Source organism: Podarcis vaucheri (assembly GCF_965113315.1).
Source record: "Podarcis vaucheri genome assembly, chromosome: Z".
In the NCBI taxonomy this organism is placed as follows: Eukaryota; Metazoa; Chordata; class Lepidosauria; order Squamata; family Lacertidae; genus Podarcis; species Podarcis vaucheri.
Window position 1 is genome coordinate 41,379,512 of NC_138758.1, and position 25,625 is coordinate 41,405,136.

The 25,625-nt window shown below is 40.8% G+C and overlaps 1 protein-coding gene across 8 annotated transcripts in view; it reads left to right on the top strand.

Annotated features, from left to right (window-relative positions):
- RALGPS1 (Ral GEF with PH domain and SH3 binding motif 1) overlaps window positions 1–25,625 on the top strand; it is a 232,333-nt gene that overhangs the window by 62,063 nt on the left and 144,645 nt on the right. For all 8 annotated transcript variants that reach the window (XM_082207701.1, XM_082207695.1, XM_082207698.1 and 5 more), the window contains exons 6-8: window positions 10,294–10,377; window positions 13,841–13,930; window positions 16,748–16,840. In XM_082207701.1, coding sequence (XP_082063827.1) covers window positions 10,294–10,377; window positions 13,841–13,930; window positions 16,748–16,840 — 267 coding nt within the window. The remainder of the gene's footprint in view (window positions 1–10,293; window positions 10,378–13,840; window positions 13,931–16,747; window positions 16,841–25,625) is intronic.

Below are 25,625 nucleotides of genomic sequence, written 5' to 3' on the forward strand. Positions count from 1 at the left end.
GCCTTGGTGACGTCTCGACCCCCAAAATATAATTTCATTTTCAACACCTGATGCCTGGAGTGATTCTGGATGGAACATTTTACAGGAAAATTTTGAACTCCCTACAAATTGGGTTATGTAATGGGACAGCTGGTTTTCACATATAGAATTTGTGGTGCTGGCTGACACTCCCCCCCCCCAAAAAAATCTCTGTCTCTCTTTTTAAAAAAGTATATAACTCAGAAATGTGTTGGTACATTTACAAAATAGTTTGAGCATTTTTCCTTCTGAATAGAAAAAAGGACAGCATTGATAGATTGACCTTTTTAAAATATATGGCAAGACGCTGCAGAAACAAATGCTTCTGTAAATCCAGCTTCTGAAATTAACTTTTCAATAAGAAAAACACCCCAAGTTTCATTTCTGGGTAGACTTTAAAACACCTGTGATTTTCATATCCTAAAAGAAATAGTAACCAAAATGTTAGGTTAGCTGGAACAAATTTAAGAGTTTATTTGCGAATAGACTGACTTGAAACTAAACATGTAATGCAATCCTATGCGTGTTTATTCAGAAGGAAGACTCACTGTTCATTAGGACTTCAAGTGTGTTTAGGATTACAGCCACTATGAAAATTTGTTTATTCCAGTTATTTATTAGTTGCTCTTCAGAGCCAAGCCTTCACAAAGCAACACACAGAGAGAAATAAGAAGCGAAAGAAAGAACCTTTGGCAGAGTATGAAGCGCTGGTGTGAATATAGACAAATAAATGATTGAAATGTGAAATTAGATCATCAAAATTCTCTCAAGGAAAGGCAATCCTAAAAAGATTGGTTCTGTTATTCAAGAAGGCCTTAACATTTGTTTGGCTCCCCCCCTTTTTTTTAGCATAAGAGAGTTTCGCAACTGTACCAATTTCACTGGTGAGCACACAAACAGGACCTTAGATATGGATCCTGAATCACAGGCATGGTCATGTGGGTATAGCTGCTCCATAAGGTAAACTAGTTCCAAACTGCCGGCACTTTGAATTGGGCCCAGAAATGCCCTGGGAGCTAGTGCAGCTGGTGCAAAAGTAGTGTCACACCCCACCAAACCTGAGCAGCCCCCATGTTAAAGTGCACTGCATTAGTTTAGTTTCAAGATAATTAAAGCATGAGTACTAAGAACGGTTTCTGAGGTTCCAGATAGCAGCCTGAGCTGATACAATGCATTTGCAAACTGCGCATTTGGTCCTTCAGCAGAAATCCAATCCCACCAAGGTCCAGATTAATCCTGACCAGATTGACAGGTCTACCAAACCTCTACCCTTGACATCCATAGGTGAAAAAGGAAGGTAGAGTTGTGTGTCATCAGCAACATAGACTTGTTAAATTAATATGACGTTCTGAAGTAAAAAAAAAAAATTGAAATAGAAGTTTAGATGGTTTTCTCTGCCCTGATGCTTAATGCATATATTTTGTCAATAGTTGCCCCCAAAGCCCCTCATAAGGCCAGAACAGACATAATGAGGCTAATCAAAGAGGAGACAATAGATGTACATTTCCCTGTTTATCTGTTTGTTTTGTAACACAAAAAAACTTTAATAAAAACTTATTTAAAAACCTGTGATTAAGAGACCAGCAGAAAGCCCCGAGATCTTATACTTTGCCCTTAATATGAAATTCCCTTCAAGTCTTACTGCAGTTAATGGACACATTGGTACTGACATTAACAATGGTGAAAGTTAACAATGCATCCTTCTTAACCATGGTTTAAAAGCTGGTTAAATTGAGAACCTAATTTAGCCTTTACCCCAGTTAATATTTTTGCTGGCATGTCATTTAATGTCAGGACATAATTAATTCACTCTAGGAAGGCAGCAATCCCAAGAACCAAATTTAATTACAGCCCTGCTGTGGTGCCTGCTAGTGACATGAAGCAAGTATTTCACTGAACTGGAGTACAAAGCAAAGAGGAAAAACAGACACATTTCTAGTCTGAGAGCAAATAGAACCCACCATTGTCCAGTCCTGTCCTCAAATGTATTACTGTACACATTTGTGTGTTTGTGTTCAATGCCATTTATTTATTTATTTATTTAGTAAGTAAGTAAGTAAGTATGCCACATTTAGTGTAGAGCAGGATAAGTGTCAAAATACTGCTGAGTGGAGAAATGTTTTTATGCCCACAACAATTGACTCTCTTAAGTATAAAGTTGTTCTATTGCGATCATCAGGGCTGTCTTACCCATAGGCGCTAGGGGTGCAGGACACCAGGGCGCCGGGCTCTCAGGGGCGCCAGGCCAAGAGTCCAGGGCTTGATAATTGAGTCCGTGGAAGAGCCTGCCTGTCGGTCGGAGTGCCACGGTGGGCTCAGCAGCTCTGCACCACAAGTTCAGGGACAACTGAGCCAGCGAGACGCTGAGGCAGCCGGCTGGCTCCACCCTCCTGCACACCTGGGACTGGGAAACCGGGGGGGGGGCACCAGGTAGATCTTTGCACCCTGGCGCCACATATGCTTAAGACAGCCCTGGTGATCATTGACCAGTATCAGGATAAAATCACCAATTACAAAGTTTGAACGAAGTAAACTTAAAATAAATAAAATTACATATAATAAAAAAGCAGCTCTAGTTGGTCATTTATCCAACAGAAGAGAACCCTTCTGATCTAGGGATGACCATCCATCAATATACTACTCCTGAGTGCTTGTCATTATATGTCACACTTTAATTGCTGCTCTAGAGAATTTGGCCACCTTATATGTTATGCCAGAATTATTATCTAAGATCAGCAGAGTAGTAAGAAACTGTTCAGAACTCCCAATATATTTCTGGAGTATAGGCAAAATAAGGTGGGAGCGTAGATCTCTGTAAAACAAGCATTGGAGAAGCACATAATCTACAGTTTAAATTTGGACAGAGTCACAGGGACAGCATCTATACAAATACGGGATTTTTCTATAGTGACCTTTAAGAACAACAGAGGGGAGAGCATGGCATAGGGTGAATGGCCTATGATATTTAGGCAGATCCAGATTGCTTAGATACTCTATAGGCATTGAGAGATACCTGCTGTAATCACTGTCAATAAAAGAGGGGGACCTATCCAGATCTCTTTGGCATTCTGTGTGTGTGATACACTGTTTGATAGCTGATTTAGCTTGTTCAAAGCCCATTCTGAGCAATTGCTCAAGGGAAAAGCCGAGAGCTAGAATTCTGGTCATAAAAGCCTGATGCCATGCAGATTGGAAGTCATCCTTCAGAACAAGGGGAGCAAGCCCAGTAGGAAAAAATGATAATCTTAGCCATACTCTGGCCTCCATGCTCAAGAGACCTGCCTCCAGCCTAAAGATTGATCTTAGAAATTTATATTGGATGGACTCCAGTGACAAATTGACTATTCTCTGGTCATAATAATAGCTTGGATATATAGTGGTACCTTGGTTCTTGAACTTAATTCGTTCTGGGAGTCTGTTTGTCTCCCGAAACTGTTCAAAAACCAAGGCGTGCGTGGCTTCTGATTGGCTGCAGGAGCTTCCTGTACTCAAGTGGAAACTGCATCGGATGTTCGGCTTCCGAAAAATGTTCACAAACCAGAACACTTACTTCCAGGTTTGCGGTGTTCAGGAGCCGATTTGTTTAGCAACTAAGCCGTTCGGGAAGCAAGGTACCACTGTATGATATGCCCTGTCAAGAATCTTCATAATCAATTGGGTTGTCTAATCCCTCCTTTTCTCCTGCATACACTCCACATTCTTCCTAAATCTGCTCTGGAAGCTTGGGGGAAATCCCAGAGCAGATTTGAGGTGTCTGTGGGAGAGTAGAAAAGGGAAATTCCATTGCACTTGTAATTTTGTTCACATCATGATTTAGGCCTGGGTGATGTATCACCCAGGACCAATATGAGGGGCAGAACAGGATGGCAGCTTCACACAGCCGTATATTGCATGTGGAAAATCAGTCCTGCTCCTGAGTCCCTCTGCTACCAGCGCCGCTTTCAATATTGGGCCACTAGTAGCAGAGGGACTTAGGAGCAGCAGTTTCACCCAAGATAAACTGCCGGGTGAGGCCGCCATCACGTTCTGCCCCTCATACCACAGAGGGAGGAGCAAGCTGTATTCCCACCCCCCGGCTTCTTTAAACTGCTCCGCTGAGGTACCGGCAGCCATGCTCCTCAGTGGAACAGTTTACAGAAGGCCCCAACTCTGGCTCATGTGAGCCAGAGGTGGAGTGGGGGCTCCATTAAACTTTCCCCACCCCACCCCAGCTGAGCAAGCCCTGGTGCCTTTTGTGTGAGCCGGAGAGGTACTGGGCTTCACTCAGCTGGGGGGTGGGAGCCTTCCCACACACCCTGCTGAACGGCGCAAAGAAGGCCTGATGTCCCTCCAGCTCACGCGCAAGCAAGAGGAACTTCGGAGGTTCTTAGCAGGGGACGGGAGCCTTTCCGCTGGCTGAGCAGGGCAAACTGGCTGCATCAAGACCCTGCCCTGCAAGGCACTGGAGTGAATGCGCTTCAGGTTCCTTCTTCGTGACAGCTGCAGAAGTTTCACCCTGGCACCTCACGGGGTTAGGGCCAATGCAGCTTGTTGTTACAACATTACTGTGTATTGCCAGATTGCAACCTTTGGCTGGTGATACATCATGATGTTGAAAACCTGACGTCGCTCAGCCCTAATCATGATTTAGTTGGATAGACTCTGTTTAAAAAATGTTTTAGAAAACATCTGATCTTGCTTGTATTTGTGTGTGTGGAATGTGTATCACATTTAGAAGCAGTGGGCAAAATTTTTGCTGAAAAGCATAAAATGTATTGGAAGGTTAGAAGTTAATGGTAAAAACACATAATGAGGAAGTTCTCTTCTTGTACAACACAATGCTGATGGCATGTAGACAAATACTATGGGGCGGGAGTGTGTGTTCTTTAAGACCTTTTTCTGGTAAAATCTCCTGGTAAATAATCAAAATGTAAACTTTCAAATGCATTTTCCAGGCACAAATGTGTTTATTTTCCTGGCCTGTACTTATTGTAGTGATAATTATTTCTGCTGATATTTACAGGCCTGTTTTTACTATTTTTGTAGCCCGCCCCTTCCATCTCATTTCAGTTCTGCTATCATGCTTAGCAGATTTGTGCCACGTGAACAAATGCTTTCCAGGCTCTTTGACCACCAGACATCTGTTTATCACATGGGGGAGACACGAGTCTTGACAGGTGTGAACTGGCACCATTATTCACAGCAAATACAAGTTGGAAACTTGTGTTGAGAAGCGTGGGTGGAGATGAAGTGATTTTCCCGCTGTTCTCAGCACATGTGGGCTTTTGGATTCCTACAGGACATTCTATCACATGCCTATAGAATTCTTTGGAGGCAGACTTCTAGCGCTTTGGCTGGCTCCCTGTCTTGGGCTGCATAACCTCCACAGTACAGAGCTGATGTTGGAGAAACTTGCATAACAGAGTTGTTTGAAGCTCTGTGGTTGCTAATAGTGGCTTAGGGTAGATAATCTGGTTAACTCATTTCCAGGATGCTATATACACAGTAGGTTAATTCTGAATGCAAAAGCTATATAGATTTGTAGTAACCTGAGCTAGTAATTGTGGAGGCAAGCTGTAGAATGTATTTGGAACATCAAGGGATAATGTGAAATTATCATTTTTCCCTTGGCAAAAATAATGTTTCTTTTTCCCTTTTGGATTATATTTGTGCATGTGCATAGCTCTGAAGTATGCATATATATCCAATTTAAAGTAAAAGCATTTAAATACATTGAAATGTTTTGTTTGTGCTACATAAGACCCACTGTCTCCAGAGCTCTATGTTAACAGGACTAGGAAAATGCATCAGCCACTCAAGCACTATACAAAGCCAACCTTTTGGATGATCTTGACTAGCTCTCCTAATCTGAGAAATGAACGTAACAGGAATGGTCTGGGTACTATGGTATTAGCTGTTTTCAACTTCAGTTTTCAGCTGGTAGCAGAATAGTTGAGGTTCCAGAAAAGGATTTGTGGGAGATAGCTATAGATTAGGGTGGCCAAAGTGTGGCTCATGAATTCCATGAGGGTTTTAGGCATTTAAAAGAAATTCCTAGTGTATGCATAGCTGCACATATGCTTTGGGCAATTACCCTTTCCTCATCTGAACCATCCATTGATACTGAGGAACCAGAGCCGATGTTAGCCCACATCCCAAAATGAGTTTGTAGTGTTTGGGCAATAAGATGACAATATAGTGGTCATTATATTATGTTGACAGCATTTAAGCACATTTTTATGGTCATACTGTATTATATTCCCATCCACACTGAAAATTCAGTGATATTTTGTGGGAATCTTAAAATGATAGATGCAAAAATCATTGTCCTATATTTCTCAGTATCCTTTTACCATGCGAGAATCTGGCAGAATCATAAAGGAGAACTGTTACCTTGAGGTAGTGATGGGTAGAAGCATTTCCAGGCCACTGAGGTTGAATAAAGACATTCATTGCACTGACATTACTGTAATAAAACCTCCAAGTCAAATAAAGTTTACGTGGCATTTCAGAGGATTTTCTTTTCCGTTAAGAATATATATAGAAGGTGCTTTTGAAATATTATTGCAGAAGCGCTAACATTTGCTGATGCTCTCTAATTATACAAAAATGGGTTTTTATTGTGGTACCAGTCGCAGTGCTACCTTCTCCTTTGCAGTGAGTACTGTGATGTGTGATAGAATGAACTCAGACAGACAAAGATCTGGATTAAAAATGGCCTCAACTTTATTGATTACAGGTGTAGGTGGAATTTTGGCTCAGGTATTGGGTGTACATCCATTTCAGCCTCCTACCAGAGGGTTGAAACTGCTTCAAGGCAATGTTTGAAACTAACCAGCTGCCAGGTGCATTATGCAACTGGCTTTCAACCCCTTGTGATCAAGTAAAGATGCCTGGGCACCAAGATGGTGCCTGAAATCTCCACCATCTGGGGATCATTGGATCTGGACTGTTTCCACACCCTAATACCCCCATCCTGTAGCATTCTATCAGTTATATTTTATGTGTACAATCAGAATGGATTTCTGGAACCAAAATGCTTTTATTGTGCAGCCTGAACAGGAGCAGTCACCATTAAGAAAAAGAGGTCAGAATAGGCCAATATATATGTGAACTGTCCTTGGATCAAGTGACTTTTCTTCTTTAAGTTCCCAAAGTTCTTCACCAAGCTCAAGATTATCATCTTAACTAGCTAAATGTTTAGCTGATAATCAATCATAGTGCATCTTTTGAAAAAAACAGCAACTAGACATTCTGTTTTGGCGACTGCAAGCCTGGTTTAAGGAGCCATTTGGCACCTAGCGTATATAGCAGGGTTGTGCCCAGGAATATGGCCTCCCCCAATATGCTGATTTACCAAGGTAGCCATCCTAAGGCTGCCACTGGTATCTCTATGGCCTGTCTGCACCACACTTGGGTTCTGGACAGAGACTTCCACCAAAACTTCTCTAACAGAGTACCCTGATTCAGCGGCAGAGTGTATGCTGCCACCACCCGGCACAGGGGCAGGGTGTGCACTCATGCCAACCTGGCAGCCCAGTGTGACTGGGGTCAGACTCTCCAGTCGCAGCCTCGGAAAGTGGTGTGGTGGGGATGCACTCAGAGTAGAGGGGCACCGCCTCCACTGCCGCCTCTCCTCCTCTCTGCCACTTCGGCTGGCAGCATTGGGCCATTGAATGGCAGAAGGCCTGGCCCGGGCATGGCTTTCCTCCCTGTGGCTCTGGCCTCAATGAAGAAGCCTGTCATGTGGGAACCTCGTTATGTGCCCAGGACCATGGCCCCCCAGGCCCCCATGCTACACCACTGCCCTGATTAAGTCTCTGATTCAGGACAGGGTGATGCACCACTTCACCCAAATGTGTGAACACAAGAAACATTGATATTGCAAAAGTGCTAACATGTGCTGATGCTCTCTAGTTATACAGAAATGGGATTTCATTAAAATACCTTCCATTAAACAAGCAGCTGTAATAACTTTATCCAGTGAAAATTAATTATGGTGGGCTTTACATATACTGTCCTTGCTTAATTGGGCATCCTTTTAAATCCATCCAATTCATAGAATCATAGAATCATAGAGTTGGAAGAGACCACAAGGGCCATCGAGTCCAACCCCCTGCCAAATCTCATTAGACACATAGAATGTTTTGCCTTTGTTGCACATTACCCCCGTGGAGCTGACAATTAAGTCAGACATAGCCGCCTTATAATGTCCATAGTGATACTGAAAAATAGTTAAGATGTAGGAAAGCCACAGAGGTGTTTGACTATAATATACAAAGCACAAAATTCAGGATTATTTCATCAGAATAGGGAGCCAAATTATTTCCTTAGAAAATACAATTTCAGTTTCGTTTAGCGACAAGATGTGTTTCTTAAATAAAATGGTAGATTGCAAAACAGGATTTGCATTGCAATCAAGGTTTCTAATAATTTTAGAAAAATAGGGATGGGTCTATATAAAGAATGGGAAAATCACTTTTAATTTTTAATATGCTTAGAAAAACCAACACATTTCTCACAGAAGATTAGCTGTCATCCTAAAGAGGGTACCATAGTTGTGTTCTGTTCCAGAGGTTGTGGGAGCTCATGGTACCCTTTCCCTTGGCCTGGAGAGTGGGACATGGTCAGAGGCACCAACTTGGGCCCCAGTGGCGTGCATGCAACGTGACACCATGCTATCACATCCCACTGGTGCACACTGCTCAACCTGTGCTGGCTCTCTGGAGTCATGGCGGTGACTTGGTCAGGGCCTCCATCTCTGCTGTGGGGCTTCTGTTGGGGGCCACTGTGGCTGCTTATGTGCTTCTGGAAGTGTGGCCCTGCTTCCAGGCTGGGTCTGTGTCCATGACAGGCCTTGGTAGGGCACCCAGAGTGGAAATTTGTGAGTGCCAAGGCACCTACGCCCCCTCCCCCGATGGCACCTATGGACATGGCTGAGACTTTTCTTCTCTGTTCATTTCCATCCTAAATTGCAGCAAAGAGGAGATCAAGGTGTGCCTATGTGCCTGCCCACCTTGAAATATGCAATAACATAAGACTAGACTGCTGGTGCAGACCAGTGGCCCATCTAGTTCAGCATCGTATTCTCACAGTGACCCACAGTTACTGTGGAAAACCAGCAACAAAACATTAGCACAAGAGCACTCTCCCCTTCCATGGTTCTCAGCAAGCTGCATCAACAGGAGTATAGCATCTAGATCAAGGGAAGTAATAGTGCCACTGTATTCTGCTCTGGTCAGACCTCACCTGGAGTACTGTGTCCAGTTCTGGGCACCACAATTCAAGAAGGACACTGACAAACTGGAACGTGTCCAGAGGAGGGCAACCAAAATGGTCAAAGGCCTGGAAACGATGCCTTATGAGGAACGGCTAAGGGAGCTGGGCATGTTTAGCCTGGAGAAGAGGAGGTTAAGGGGTGATATGATAGCCATGTTCAAATATATAAAAGGATGTCACATAGAGGAGGGAGAAAGGTTGTTTTCTGCTGCTCCAGAGAAGCGGACACGGAGCAATGGATCCAAACTACAAGAAAGAAGATTCCACCTAAACATTAGGAAGAACTTCCTGACAGTAAGAGCTGCTTGACAGTGGAATTTGCTGCCAAGGAGTGTGGTGGAGTCTCCTACTTTGGAGGTCTTTAAGCAGAGGCTTGACAACCATATGTCAGGAGTGCTCTGATGGTGTTTCCTGCTTGGCAGGGGGTTGGACTCGATGGCCCTTGTGGTCTCTTCCAACTCTCTATGATTCTATGATTCTATGAACTGTTATTCAGAAGCATTGCTACCTCCAACTGGAGGTAGAGCATATTCATTGATAGCCCTTTCCTCCCTGAATTTGTCTAATTCTCTTTTAAAGTCATCCAATTTGGTGACCATCGTTGCCTCCTAGGGGAGTGAGTTCCATTGCCTATGTGCATTGGACTCAGGCGTTAACTTTTAGGGCCTAGGGTATCGCCTGAATGCGCATAAGACCACCACACTGCTGAAGCTATTAGCAGGTCTGAATCCTGCTAGTGCCTGGATGGGTGCCTGTGTGCTGCCTTGGTTTCCAAGGCAGAAGAAAGGCAGGATTTAAAAATAAGATAATGAATTATAGGGGACATACCTGTTGCGAGTACAAGGAAAATCAAAGGATCCAGTGACTAGATTTTAGTAGAAGCTATAATAGTTTTCCAATTCTGTCCATTTGGAATTTTAAAATCCTGTTTCTTCGCTGGTGTGTTTTCTTTATGGAAAGTTTTATTGAATGCTGTGAAAGATTTTTTTAAAGATGGTATTATGTTATATTTTCTAGGAACTAGCAAGTTGTGGATGGAATAAGAAAGAAAAACACATCCTTGCCCCCAATGTTGTTGCCTTTACAAGGAGGTTTAATCAGGTAAAGATTCTAATTAGTTAATACATAATCATTGTCTCTCAGCTTAATGCAGGTTGGATTTGTAACTGTACTGTACAATTAGATACTTGCCATATCTGAATTTTTAACAACTGTGTTTGATGGATTAGCTAATTATGAAGTAATCAAACCTTCATCTTGTTTCCTATCTTGTTAATAGTTAGAAACTTATAGCTGCCTGGGATTTCAGGAAGTTACCCATTCTAGATGGGGTTGCACTTCTTCTAAGGGAACAGGGAGGTGGAATAGGAATATTCCTTGATCCATGAATGAAGGCTCATGTGGCCATGGTGGCTAGGACTGCTTTCTTCCAGTGTTAGCTAGTGTCCCAGCTATAGCTGTTCTTGATAGGGAAAGCTTAGCAACAGTTGTCCATGCATTGCTAACCTTGAGATTGGATTATAGGACTGTCCTACTATTATTGTGTGGAAGCCCGTCTTGTGGCCAGGATTGCATTCTAGTAACACATAACACCAGTGTTGAAGGAACTGCACTTGTTGTCAATATGCTACCAGCCAAAATTTAAGGCTTGGCTTTTGGTGTACAGAGCTTTCAACAGTTTGGGACCAGGGTATCTGAGGGATTGACTTACCGTACAACTGCCTGTTCACAATGGTCATCTACAGAGCCTTTCCTTGTGGTGCTGAATGTTCCAGAGGTTTCTTCCATAACAACTCATACCAGGTCCTTCAGCACAGCAGCACCTGCCCTATGGAACACAGTGCCCACTGAAGATTAGACAGTCTCCAGACTATACACATTTCATCAGATACGAAAAGCTTTTTATGTTGACAAGATTTTCCTGAAATATTAGTTTACTCATGGACAGCATTTTATCATTATTTATTTTTAGAATGATTTTTTTCTATTTTCACTTGTTTTGTTTTTATTGTTGCATGCCGCTATGGGAAGGGTGAAAAACCTGAAGCTTGTCTGCTAGTCTTGGCCTGATGGGCCATTTTGATCAAACAGCACCCACCTATCCTACACCTGATGTCATAAGGCAGGGTCTTGTCCAAAGCCCACTTAGCAGCTTCCAAAGTGTCTTGGTCCAGGCACACGTGCACTCTGTTATGCCCAGTTCTAAGCAGGATGGCCCTCTCTTTGCACACACCCCGTCCCATTTCAGTTGATGTGAACAGAGGGCAACTCTGCTTGGTCCAATTGCATGAGAGAGCTTCCTGCCTGGAGGTATCTTGTGCACCTGAACCCAGTGCTTAGCAGGATTCCACCCCTCACCAGTGGATGCAACAGAAGGAAATCCTGCTTAGTCTGGGTGTTCCTCCTGCCTTTGTTTCATCAGCTGTTTCATTGTAGATGGGTTTGCAAGAAAGCTGCTAAAAGGGGAGGGGGCTTACTTTTAGCAGCAATACTTTTGATGTGTGCTAGTGCCCCCTCCCCTAGTTTAAGTGATTTAGTAGTCAAGTTGCATCTGCTTCCTCACTCAGAGGTCTAAGTGAAATCTATACATGCATAAGCCCCACTGAGTTCAACTAAACTTAATTCTACTTTCCTGGGAGTAAGCCTCAGTAAATTCAGTAGGGTTTGCTTGTGAGTAGACATGCATTTGCCTGTACTGTTTACCAAAAAACACCCTCCCCATAATTCTCCCATAGTGCCCAACCTCTCATTTCAGCATAACGTGGCCAACTAATTCCTCTCCCCTTCACCCCCCCCCACAGAAAGCCCCCGCAAAAGCCCTCATCCCACCAAGCTCTCTCTTTTTATCAAAGGGAGGGAGAGAGGGCAAGCAAGCAAAGAGATAGCCTCCAGTAAATAAATAAATAAATCCATCCATCCATCTTAATATGGAGGAAGCTATTTAGGGGAAACCAACAACATAAACACCACCAGAAAATAAAAACAAAAACTTATCCCCCTCTTTTTTTCACTGGTGGGGGGGGGAGTGGGAGAAAAGAAAGAAGTGCTTTCCAGTTCTTTTTTACATTCTTTCTTTACTTTGCTGCTGGATCTTTGATTGTCTAGTTGTGGGAGGTTCCTCCTGGATTGTTAGCAGGCTTTGCATAATTAACTGAGCTCTAAGTGGAAAGAAAGGGCACGGTGGTTAAACCACAGAGCTTAGGGCTTGCCAATCAGAAGGTTGGTGGTTCAAATCCCCACGACAGGGTGAGCTCCCGTTGCTCGGTCCCTGCTCCTGCCAACCTAGCAGTTCGAAAGTACGTCAAAGTGCAAGTAGATAAATAGGTACCACTCCGGCAGGAAGGTAAACGCCATTTCTGTGTGCTGCTCTGGTTCGCCAGAAGTGGCTTAGTCATGCTGGCCATATGACCCGGAAGTTGTATGCCAGCTCCCTCGGCCAATAAAGTGAGATGAGCACCGCAACCCCAGAGTCGTTCACGAATGGACCTATTGGTCAGGGGTCCCTTTACCTAAGTGGAAAAATACTGTGAAGATGAAAGAGTTTGCTGGTTAGTGTGAAGGCTTATTGTCATTTCCTATTGGTTAGGAGGGAGGAGGGAGAGAGCAAACAAAGCTGAAGACACCTTGCCTGCTAATTACCTGCAAAGTGTCTGTAAAGTATCGGTTCAGCTAAGCTACCCCTGGGAAGCTGCTAAGTCTCTACCTTTTGTTCACTGGTATATTGCCTTGTTGAAACACATATCATGATGTTATTTCAATACTTGCATTCAACGATATGACGATTTATAGCACAGCCCTATCATATATATATATAGATGTTAACTGGAGTAGAAAATAAATTATTTTATCAGTAAAGAGCAGGCATAGGCAAACTCCGGCCCTCCAGATGTTTGGGACTACAATTTCCATCATCCCTGACCACTGGTCCTGTTAGCTAGGGATGATGGGAATTGTAGTCCCAAACATTTGGCGGGCTGGAGTTTGCCTATGCCTGGTAAAGAGCAATGAAGTTACTAGGCTCAATAGAATACCAAGAAAACTTACATCATCCTTCTGTAATCCAAAACTGAACTCAGTTCAGGAAAGAAGCACATTTGGACAACTGTGCTTGGGTCACAGTAATGTTCATACCTTACTGTGCAATCACTATGATGAATTCAGGTGGTTATTAATAACTCAATAGGCATGACTTCTTAGAGCGGTTCTACAGGATTGTATATGATAGAGAATTACAGTGCCTTATTCTAAATAGCAATATCTTTTCATATCAACAAAGGTACTGGTACTTACGTAGCTTGTATGAAATATCTTGCACTGGGGTTAGTTAGCTGCAACTGCCTCCTGTGGATGTTTCAACACATTCTTTCTCTAAAACAGAGAATGTCTATCTCTCTGTCCTTTTGACATAGGAATATGCTTATTTGTAGACATAGTGGTTTGCACTGTTACATGCTTTGCACATCTGAGCCGGTTGTTTAAGATTCTTAAGTGGTACCAAATTTGTTTTAATTCAATGAAGCCTGCTTTTTTCATTAAATTAAAGTCAATATTTTTATTTTCATAGGTCAGTTTCTGGGTCGTACGAGAAATTTTAACAGCACAGACATTAAAAATAAGGGCAGAAATATTGAGCCATTTTGTGAAAATAGCAAAGGTAAGCTTTTTGCTTTTAAATAAAAGTCTCTCTAAATATTTTTGCCACTTCATAGCCATCTTCTGTTTCTCTTGTACTGTTGAAAAAGAAAATGTGTTCTGTAGAAACCAGGGGCAATTTAGCCAGCAGAAAAATTGTTGTTAGTTACAGTGGTACCTCTGGTTACATACTTACCGTAATTCGTTCTGGAGGTCCATTCTTAACCTGAAACTGGTCTTAACCTGAAGACCACTTTAGCTAATGGGTGTTGCTGCTGTTGCACCGCCACCACACAATTTCTTTTCTCATCCTGAAGCAAAGTTCTTAACCCGAGGTACTATTTCTGGGTTAGCAGAGTCTGTAACCTGAAGCGTATGTAATCCGAGGTACCGCTGTATTACATCTATCCATATTACATCTATCCGTATATATGAACAGATAATACTACTGTGTTGGCTAATTCTAATATGAATTCAGTCACTTAATTCTTCTCATCCACAGAGCTTTAGGCTAAGTGACATTTTACCAAACACAAAATCCCAGGGTAAATTTACTCAGTACCTTAATAGAAGTGCTTATGAATATTTCAAGTTCTCGAAAATATTGAGTAAACTACTTATTTTGTATTGAGGTATCTTGGAATTACATACAAGGTAAAAGAAAATTCAAAATCTAGCTTTTTGACCAGTAAATTGCAGTTGAGAAACTCATGTGATTCTGCCCGCACATTAGCTGTTCAGTTTTTAGGAGTGATTTGTGTTTACAGTAGAACACTTTATTAAATTAAAGAGGCACTTTAAGAAAGTGGCAAGGAAAAAAACCTAATTAATATAAGTAAACAAGAGTTTGGATGAGAGTCTGCTGCATAACTAGCACCATGAAAAGCAGTATATCACTGCAAGTTGAGCCAGCACTCTGTAGCCATATGTCAAATCCGACTGTTTCCTCATATTTTACTTACCTCCTCTCCCCTTCCTGTTTCATTATTGGCTTTGTAATCATTCTAATCATCTCATCTTAATTTCACTCTTGTCTTTGGAGACATATTTCAAACCAGCACCTGCCTTATAGCTCAGACTTAGACTCATCACATGTTCCTCCCACCTGTGGAGGCTGTTAATCAAGTAATGTATGTAACGTATCAAGTAACATTTCCAGATAAGGAAACAGCCTCAGAATCAAGATCCAGATAAAAAAAAATCCAGATATGCTTTGGAATAAGGAACAGTCCCTTTTGAGCAGTTTTCTTTTCCTATACAATGAACAACTGAGGATTGCAAAGACAGTGTAGAAATTTCCCATTCTCCCCTGCAGGAGGTAAACTGAATGACATATTTGGCTAAGCCAGTGATATTCATCAACTCTTCTGCTTTTAAAGGGCAAAATCCATTTGAGAAGACAGCGAACAAATCAGTCAATCCTAGCGCTTATGCATGCTACCTAGACAACAGAATCTAGCACTTTCCCCTTCGTCTCCTGCCCAAGTAATGATTATCCTTTTATATTTTTGTAAATGACCTGAAATGTTTTAAGGAATGCCCCAATTCCTAGCCAAAGTAATCTGAGAGAGATGTAAAATCAGAATTCTGTCTTACTTCCTAGACTAACATTTAATGTTAGTTTTAATTAACCCACATTAGCATGGGGAATGGCAACTTCATCTTTTTAAAGACCTTCTTGCACTCTTGGAACTTGTAACAGATTGATTGGTCTGTGTCACAAGGACCAATGCCTTGCATGCCCACCTTTCCCCAGGTCCAAGCTGGGGAAGACTGAAATCACCTGGGAGATTTGCCAGCTATAGGATAATTGATAATTTTTGTTCCCATTTCTTTTATTCTCTGAAAATATAAGTTTGAATTAATATCATTTAAAAAGACTTAGAAATGTGTTATTTTGAATTCCAGGTGCTCTGATTTTATTATCAGTTGCACTAATATCCCTCTGATGTTTATCAATTGTGCTAATATGCCTACCAATATGCTTAAATACTGTTGTATATGCTACTTGGATAGTGATATTTTAATTTGTTAGGGGTGTGCTAAATCTCTGAAGAGAAATTGATCAGATCCAAATGCTAGCAGGCTAAAAGTAAACTCTGAATACCCATTTGGAGTGATGGCAAGAAATGATTATCATTTGTATGACTTCTCTTTTTGTTTTTAAAAACATTTTTTAATGAGTGATAACCCTAAGAATGCAAAACTAAGAAGTTGGTAAAACGTCTCTGCTTCATCCCCAGACTCCTTATATTTATGAAGTAAGATTCCCCACCACAGCCCAACCATGTAAGGAAGCTCTCAGATCTATGGGAATATGATAAACTTTAGTAACAGTGGAGGGGAAGGCCCTTCTGTGTTAGAGAATAAGTTTGTCGTAAGCCAGTCCAGAAGTAACTTCGATCTATTGAGTTAAGTGAATATCGCTTATTACTCAGTTTTGTTTATCTAACACATTGCCCACTTTGAAGGGAGGAGGCGAACCTATTGGCTTCAGGTTTATATTTCTGAATTGCACAGTAAGTTATTATTCTCTGTATAGCAAAAAAGTTCCTAATGAGTGTTGTGCGTGCTGAATTTTGTAATTTGCTTATTACTTACTTGCATTATAAGCATTAAAAGTGAACACTAAGTAATAGCGCAATCTGTTTCCTTTGCATCTGGTCTTTACATTTTGTAGTTTCATGTCACAATGCATTCAATTCTTTTGTATGTTCTATATTTTACAATATTAAGAGTGAGGTCTTGGAACATATTTTATTTTGTTGAATGAGCTAGGACATTCCAACCCCATATGGAAAACTGATGGGTTTTTGGCCTGTTTTTCCTCCCTCCTCAGAAACTTCTAGAACTGAACAACCTTCATTCCCTCATGTCTGTGGTATCAGCTCTGCAAAGCGCACCTATTTTCAGACTGACGAAAACCTGGGCAGTAAGTTGTTGTGGACTTTATTTTGTATACTCCCCTCTCTCAATCTCTGAGGTACTGTATGCATAAAATTGACTACATGTTAAATTCAAAAAATTATGGTACTGTTCTGTAATGCAGACCATTTGAATTGCCTAAAAAACAATTCATTAAAGCTTAGCTTCCTGTTTATTCTGTACTAGTATGTTTGCTATGCATTATTTCATGGAGCTTGGAAGGGAGAAGAGGTGAAGTTTTGATAACCATGACTGGAAGTTGGCCAGCCCCCAGAGAGTGATAGAAGCTGATGGATTATCAAAAGATTCGGGAAATTTTCCAGAAAGCATGTCTGGTGCTCTTTTCAAGACCCTAGCCTTGCAAGATGGGCAGGGCCATCAACACAATCACTTATAAATACCCTGGACTTCCATGTGGCAGCCAGGTGGCTCCTTGATTTTCTCAGGAGCTCCAGTCAACGAAGTGGGCCATCCCAACGGCTAGAGCAGATGTGGCTTAAGTATTGATGTGGATTTGTCTCAATATAGGCAGTAGAGGCAGCTTCTTAGCTTCCACTGTGTATTCAGTAAACCACCCAGCAGAGCTGTTTCGAATTGTTGTAGCCTCAGGATTTGGGCAGGACCTTTGCACTGGTGATGACAACTACACGCCCTCTCGATCCCTGCTCATTATGGTTGATAACACTGTGTGAGGGAGTTGGTGCTGCTCTCCCTCCAGATTAGGCCCTCCATGGACCCTGAGATTTTAGAAAACTATTACCCAGTCTCCAGGGTGTTCAAGAAAGCAGTTGCCAATTTGCTAGCCAGCTGCAGATATGTTTGGGAGAAGCAAATTACAGGTTATCAAGATACCGGTAGGTGGGCCTTGACCCATTTCAGTCTAGTTTAACACCCAGGTTTAGCACCAGAACAACCTTGGTCACCCCGATTGATGGGGTGGAATCAACCCTGTTGCTTCTCCTTGATTTCTCGGTAGCTTTTGACAGATTCACTATAGTATCCTTCTGGAACAACAGGATTGGGAGTTGGTGGCACTGTATTAGAGAGGTTCTGCTACCTACAGGGTCACTACCAGAAAGTAATACTAGGGGACTATTGACATAGGTTCCTATGACAGGAGCCTATTCTGTCTCCTGTGCTATTCAACATCTATGTGAAACATTTGGGAGTTACCATTTGGGGATTTGGAGCATGGTCCTGCTCTGTTTTCCCTTTCCTTCTGAATGAGAGGCTAGAAACAGTGATGGCCTGAGTGGGGTCAATAAAATGAGATGAATCCTAATGAGAGGAAAGTGCTGTGGGTGACTGGTTTTCATGTGCAGGATTTAGGTGGGTTTCCTGCTCTGGGAGCATTTTCATTCCCATTGGGGGATGTTCTTGGATTTTAATAGTCTGGGGATGTTCCTGGATTTCTGTCACCAGAGTCTGAGGTGGCCTCTGTAATCAGGTTTGTGTATGCCCTGCTTATGCTGTTTCACCAGCTACAGCTGTTGCTGGACTGGGATAGACTGTCACCAGTAGTCTATACTATAGTGACTTGTTTGTCAGAACTACTGCAACATATTCTGTGATGGACTGCCTTGAAGATGGTCTGGAAATGCAGAATGTGACTGCTAGGATGATAAGCCTAATGAGACTAGGTGTCACCAATTTTGAAAGTGCAGGATGCTGCCAGTATAAGATTCTGGGCCCAATTAAGAGTGTTTGTACTAGTAAGCCCTAAACTAGCTTATTATCCCTAAACAGTACTTAAAAGTTTACCTCTCACAATATCAACTATCCCAGATCTTACAGTTGTCAGGAGACGCTATGATGGTGGTGCCACTGGTAGGTGTTGCCCAGCTGGAGCTGGCCTGAAACAGAGCCTCTTCAATAATGATTCCTCACTTATGGAATGCCATCTCTGATTAGTTGTGTTTCCTTCCCTCATTATTAACATTTAGATGTTGTTTTAAATCTTCCTTTTCACCCAGGCATTTGTTGGCTGAAATAGATTGTTCCTGCCAACCTTGAGATTGTTTATCTTTGAGAATATAGATTGGTTTTTTAAAAACAAAATAAAATAAATTGTATTGTGTTTGTTGTTTACCGTCCCAGGCAGCTTTGGGAGGAAGGCCAGAATAAATACATACAGTTGGTGACCATTTTGCATGAGGGTTTCATTCCTGGCCACTGTGCACATCAGCGGAGCATGTATAAGCACCCCCCGTTCTGCTCTGCCCCCGTTCCACCCTTTTAGTGACCTGTTTAGTAACATTTTCAGGTCACTTCCAGGTTTGGCACCTTGCATGCATGCACAATTGTGCATTGTTCAGAGGCACATTAATTGGTCATTGCCTGTAATAAGTAAATAAGAGAAGCCAGTACAGTAGTTGTTCTAAATGTATATTGGAATGAGACCATGTGACTTTCTTCCTCTTCAAGATCTCACTTTTGCATTGTACTCAGTCCTGCCAGAGGTGTTCAGTTACAAACCTCAGCAAAAACTGGAGCAATTTCGGTTATTCCAAGATTTATTAGAGGGGTTTATTAAAGTGGTTTATATGCTGTAGTTATCATTTGTGCTATAGTAATAAGATTGTATTTTGTCTATTTAAGGCAATTACTGTATGCCATTTAATGAGAGTACAACACTGACATTTTAAGAGACCAAATCAGTGCTATTCTCTTTTTCATTTATCTTCTTCCTGTAGGTTTTGCATTGTTTGAATGAATGTCTGTTCAATTTCACCCATATTTTCCACTAAACATTATTCATGGGCTCTTAGCCTTGCGGGGAGGGAAATTAGGTAGAATTGTATTTTGTTACAAAATCTTTCTACATCTTTCCTATACTAGGCTAATTTAAAGGGGTAAAATATGTCTGTTATGTATATTTTTTAAGTATTGTGAGCTATTCATCATCATTTTCATCTACAGTAGTGATGTCCAAACTGTTTTGGGACTACAACTCCCATCATCCCTAGCTAACAGGACCAGTGGTCAGCGATGATGGGAATTGTAGTCCCAGCTGGAGGGCCAAGCTTGGCCATCACTTTATCTACAGTATCAGAATGGATGAGTTGATGGGAAATGCTTTTGCAAGTACCGGCACTTGGTCTGTAAAAGGCCCACTAACCTTCTTCCTGATATTAAGATTCAGAAACAAAAGTTGCTTTGGCAAAAATTCAAAGTAACTAAAACAGTTCAAAAATGGTTCAAACAGTGAGAAGCATGAAATAGCAAACACCATTCCCATTTCTTGCAATTGTTTAACATTTTACTGGCTGCAATTTAGGTACGTTTTCTCAGCAGCAAATCCTTTATGAGTTGAGGTGATGTGATGTCGTGGGAGTGTGAATAGGTGGGAGAGAGACTTTTATATGTAATGGCTGGGCTCCAAAAACAGCACACCCACCACTTCAAAAATATGGGGGGGGGGGGCAGGTTAAAGAATCCATTGAACATACAATATTAATCTCATAGTGCCTTGGATCCTGACTGATATCTTCCTCTATCTCCTTTTTTAAAGTATACATTCAACCTTTGGGCTTTTTCTTTTCTTTTTTCTTTTTTGAAACTTGATTTAGTAAATTTTTACACTGGTTATTGTCAAGATAATGATGAGACATAAGGGAGGATCCAGTCATGTCTGTTTGTCAGTCCCAGGATGTTGAAACTTTATAAGCAACTTTAATTATAAGCAAAAGGCTACAAAGAGGTAGTAAAGAAGATAGATCCCTGGACCAGTGAACAAATCAGCCGCAACCTATTACTTGATGATATGTTGCCAGTGTGGCTTTTGGGTTCTGAACAGACCTCCCAGAATTGGAAGTTATCTAGTAGCTTTTACATATTATCTTCCTTATGATTGTTTACATTTTGTACTGATTGTCTAAAATAAAACTAGGAACAATAGTCCCCTTAGAATCTAGAAATCCAACTTTTGTGCACATAGAGATCCCCCCCATTTATGTTTTAGGAAATGAGTCTATTTCCATTGGAAAACTCATGTTTTTATTATCCACCACAAAAATAATATTTGCCTTTATATGTCTAATGTTTGATTTAGCCCAATTTCACAGTTTAATTATCAGTGTTGTTTTGTGGATTCTGTATGTGTGTATGGATCTATATCCACAAAGCAGGAAATGGCACTTGGGTTGCTATGTATGTATCTGTAGTTTTTTTTGGATTCTAAGCTATTTGCACTGGATATCCTACTAACAATTTTCCTGTTTATATAGTAGTCAGTCTTCTGTCAAATATATTTGGATACATTTCTTCTTTGTATTAAAGGCAGAGTTGGAGGTGGCTGTAACAGTTCCAAGTGATTACCAAAATGAATAGAGCCAATGACCTTTTGGATGAAAACACTGTTAGTTTTGGACTGAAGTGCAAGATTCAGAAGCCTGTGGTGGTGCTGGGGAGAATCTGCTTGAATGAGTGTTTTAAAACGTGTAGCCTGAAAAGAACAACTGTACTTTCAAACAAAGCAAACTTATTTCTAAAAGGATTGTCATTGTGGGACAAAGTTGTGAACTGATGCCCTCTGCTTTGTATATGATGAATAATATATTACAACCTGAATCATTCTAGATCTGAAACAAAATATAACACCAATGGGACCCTTGGAAAAGCGTTGTTTCACATTTTTGCTTTTTAAAACCAGCTTTTAAGGATCACTTTAAAATATTTACTGTACAATGCTGTTTTAAATCAACTGCAATTTAAGACCAGTTGAATTTACTTGCAGGCAAATGTGTATGAGATTTGAGGTTAAAGTTATTGTTGATGAATTGTTTACAATTTTTTCTATTCCTCCAGTTTAGTTGCATCCATAATTTGAGAGTAATTTGGGAAATCTAAATTTTCTTTTTTTAAATGATATTTTATTAAAGTTTCCAAATTATAACAAGACAAATGAAAAAAGAAAAAAAGAAAAAAACAAAACAAAAAACATAGAAAATAGAAACAGTTAAAAACACATTAATTTTCATAACATATCTTCATACACTTATTAGGAAATAGGAAACTAAATTTTCTTCTTAACCCAAGAAATGCTGTTTAAATAAATACATTATCCACTCTAGTATGGTCATACTCTTGATTGATAAGCTCCCTCTGTTTGTAGAAGAATTGAAGGCATCATTTCAGAGAATCAATAAATGCTTGTATTGGGTAGGTGTACGCTGCCCTGCTCCAAAATTATGTGATAATAAGTCTCTATTCTGCTGGTTCTAGAGGACTCTCTTGTGGGCACTGGTCATGTGCAAATATCCTCTAATCATGTGATAAGCTTTAGGCAGTTCGGCATACAATGGTACCTCGGTTTATGAACTTAATCCGTTCCGGAAGTCCGTCCTTAAACCAAAACCGTTTTTAAACCAAGGCATGCTTTCCCTAATGAGGCCTCCCGCCGCTGGTGCCCTTCCACTGTTCGGCTTCTGTTCTTAGACCGAAGTAAAGTTCACACTACTTCTGGTTTTGCAGAATTCGTAAGCCGAATAGTTCGTAAGCAGGGCTGTTCTTAAACCAAGGTACCATTTTACTGGCTTGCTCTGTCAGAAAGAGATGTGAGAGCTTAGAAAGGGAAAATAATGTTACATGTAAATTATCACTTTTTTAAGGGATGCAGCCCAACCTGGAGACTTTTCTTGATGGAGCTTCTGTGCACATGAGCATTTTATATATGTGGCCACTTCCATGTGTACACTGAACACTGAAATAACTAGAGCTGCTGCATGACACAAGCAAATCCTGTAAGGGTGTAGAATGGAGTGTTAACTGTTGCAACAGACCAAATTATAAATTGTTACTTTACATCCTTATTGTAGGTATCTCAATGTTGCAGGTAGGCACATTCATTCAGAGTTTGTGGTTCAGTGCAGTAGTTTGATATTAAGAAAAGCTTATGGTGCTTTACAAACCTTTCTTTAATTATAGTTTCACAATATTTAACTGACCAAGAGATGAGTGGATCTTCCTGTTCTTTAAACTCACAAAAAGTCTAAATACATCCTTGTTCCGCTTTGCTATTAGCCAGAAAAGAGGTGTGTTAAGAGAGAATTGGGAGCAATTCTGATTTCACTAATGTTTTATACACATTTTATGTCTCTAAGTATTTTCTCAGAACAGGAAAAAATATACTAGATATATACTAGAGGAAGGTTTCAGTTCATAGCAGTCAACACATTGATATTATGGCATTAAGTTTTACGGTTCTGAGAATTATTTTCAAAAAAGAATATAAAGTAAGCAGGGAAAGCTTTCCTTGAAACTAATTCAGTAGCAGTTTGCACATATTAGTGCTTGTAAGATGCTTCATTGAGGGATTTCCTCAAAAAAGGTATAAATTATAAAATGAAAAATAAAATAAAAATGGCAGTTTGTAGACATTGGGGGCAGTGTGGGAGTCCATGATTCAGATTTCCCCATACTTTCCTTTAGCAGTGCTGGGTAGCTGTACAACTAGAGCACACACAGAATAGTGCAGAGAAGCAGAAATGGCAGCTCCAACATGAACTTTCCTGATTTTTGGAGAGGTGCTCTCTTGTCATTTTTATTGTGTTGCTGGTCTGTTGGAAACAGTGGTAGTCAGAAAACAGTGGTGGTCAGCCTTCATATGAGGCTAATGTTAATGCAGAATTTAAAAAGAAAACTTAGGTCTTTTTGCAGCTAGTTGCTAATGAGAGAGTAGAGCTTTGTGTAGTTTATGCTGCTGAGTCAACAAAGTTTTGGCACCACACTTAATTGGGTGAGTGGCATCTGGCAGTTTTAAGAAGTTGGGAATCAACCTCTGGTATAGATGGGCCCTTTGTACAGGCAGTTTAAGATGACTGTTCTCTTCCCTTTGGACAGATTCGTTCATACTGAGGTTTAGCAGCTGTCCAGTCTTTGTCATCTCAAGTAACCCCTTGTGACAATATATGTGATTCCTATCAATCATAAAGGCAAATACCCTAGTCATGCAGATCTGCCATTGCACAATTTTCTTCAATCTACAGTGGCAATATTTACAGCTGTTGTTACAGTGAAATCAAGTGTTGCTCAATATTTCAGCAAGCAAAGTAAATACATTCCTTAAATGAATAATTTCAGTACAAACCTATGTTGTTTAACATTTTTTAAAGGAAGGAAGGAACCAGAAGGGAAGGCAATATACATGCAATTATATTGAGGGCTTTTCTGTTTTCTAAGAAAATGATTTTTAAAAAATAATTATTTATTGGAAACATTTTGTGCATTTTAATTTTAAATATCAAAAAGCAAGCAGTTTTTGCTGAGGTTTGTAACTGAACACCTCTGGTAGAACTGAGTACAATTCTAAAATTTATACACCAGAATAAAAAGCCAAGGTTACCATATAAAGCATTATATCAACCAGCCAAAGGAGGTGGCATGGCAGTACCTAATATCATGTGGTACTATGCAGCAGCCCATCTACATAGCATTTTCCTGGTAATTCAAGGAGCTCAACAAATAGCATGGCTAAATATGGAAAACCCAAATGATCAGAATTCAATAAGAGGGGACCCATTTTGGTGAATTAATAATTTTTTTATTGAGATAGAAAACCCCTTTTTATTATATAATCTAAAAGTTTGGAAGAAATGGTTCCCAAGGGTGGCCTCTCAGTCTTCTCCTGTAATACCATTGGCATTTCACCCTACTTTCTATAACAGAGACAGAACATCCCCCTTTGAAAAATGGGGAAATGTGGGCCTGTTTTGGCTTAAATACTTTTACAAAGAAAACACCCCTTTGTCTGGATTAATACTATAAGAATTGGTTCAAAACTTGTAACTTGTGACTTGTGAATAATAATAATATCTTTCTTACTTTATAAAAACCAAATAACACAGATATTGCAAAAGTAATGACATTTTACATCTTATAGTATTATAATGTAAAGTTATCACTGTGGAACAAATCAGTATGTTTCATTTAGGCCTATCTGTGTATTGGTTTACAACTGAATTGCATAAAAAAACACCTCTCAACTGACATCAAAATGTCATTTTCTTTGCTGAAACCTTTTATTAAGAAATAATAAATTAAATATTGGATTTTCTGCGAAAGGTGAAGTGCGTGAGGAATTAAATGGGTGGAGGGGGGTTGGAGGAGAGGAGGAAAGAACAGCTAATTTGTCCTTGGCTAGGGGATGCAATCTGGACGTTTCTGCCAGGGGCACAAGATCACCTAGCTATGGCTCTGGACTGGGGGAATGTCAAATTTTGGCTTCACTCCCCCCACTGCACACAATAAGGCAGTATGTCCCACAGGTTCTGTGTTGAAGTACTCTGGTGGCCCATTTGCTATGAAAAGTTGGGCCACCCTGCTCTAAGGGGAGCCCAGGATGACCATACAACACCAGAGTTAATAATACAAAAATGAAAATGTCAAAGAATAAAATTCTGCCATGTGCAGTAGTAACCATTTCTGCTAAAAACCATGGAACTGAGCAGCAGTCCCACAATGCTACTCTTTGGTAGCAACCTTGCAGGTAGGTGTGGAGTTAGTTTAATACAGTGGCAACCCTCTGGGTTGCTCCAGATTGACACCATGTTTAATGGTGTGAAAAGCCACAGAGAGATCTAGGAGAATCAACAGGATTGAACTCCTGATAAAACTTATCAGTCAGGATAATCAATACTGTTTTGGTGTCAAAACCAGATCTGAAGCCAGATTGAAATGGGTCCAGATAGGCTGCTTCTTCCAGGCACACCTGCAGCTTGCTGGCCACTACTCTTGATGATGTTGCCCAAGAAGGGAATGTTTGAGAGTGGGCATCAGTAGACTGGGACCAGGGA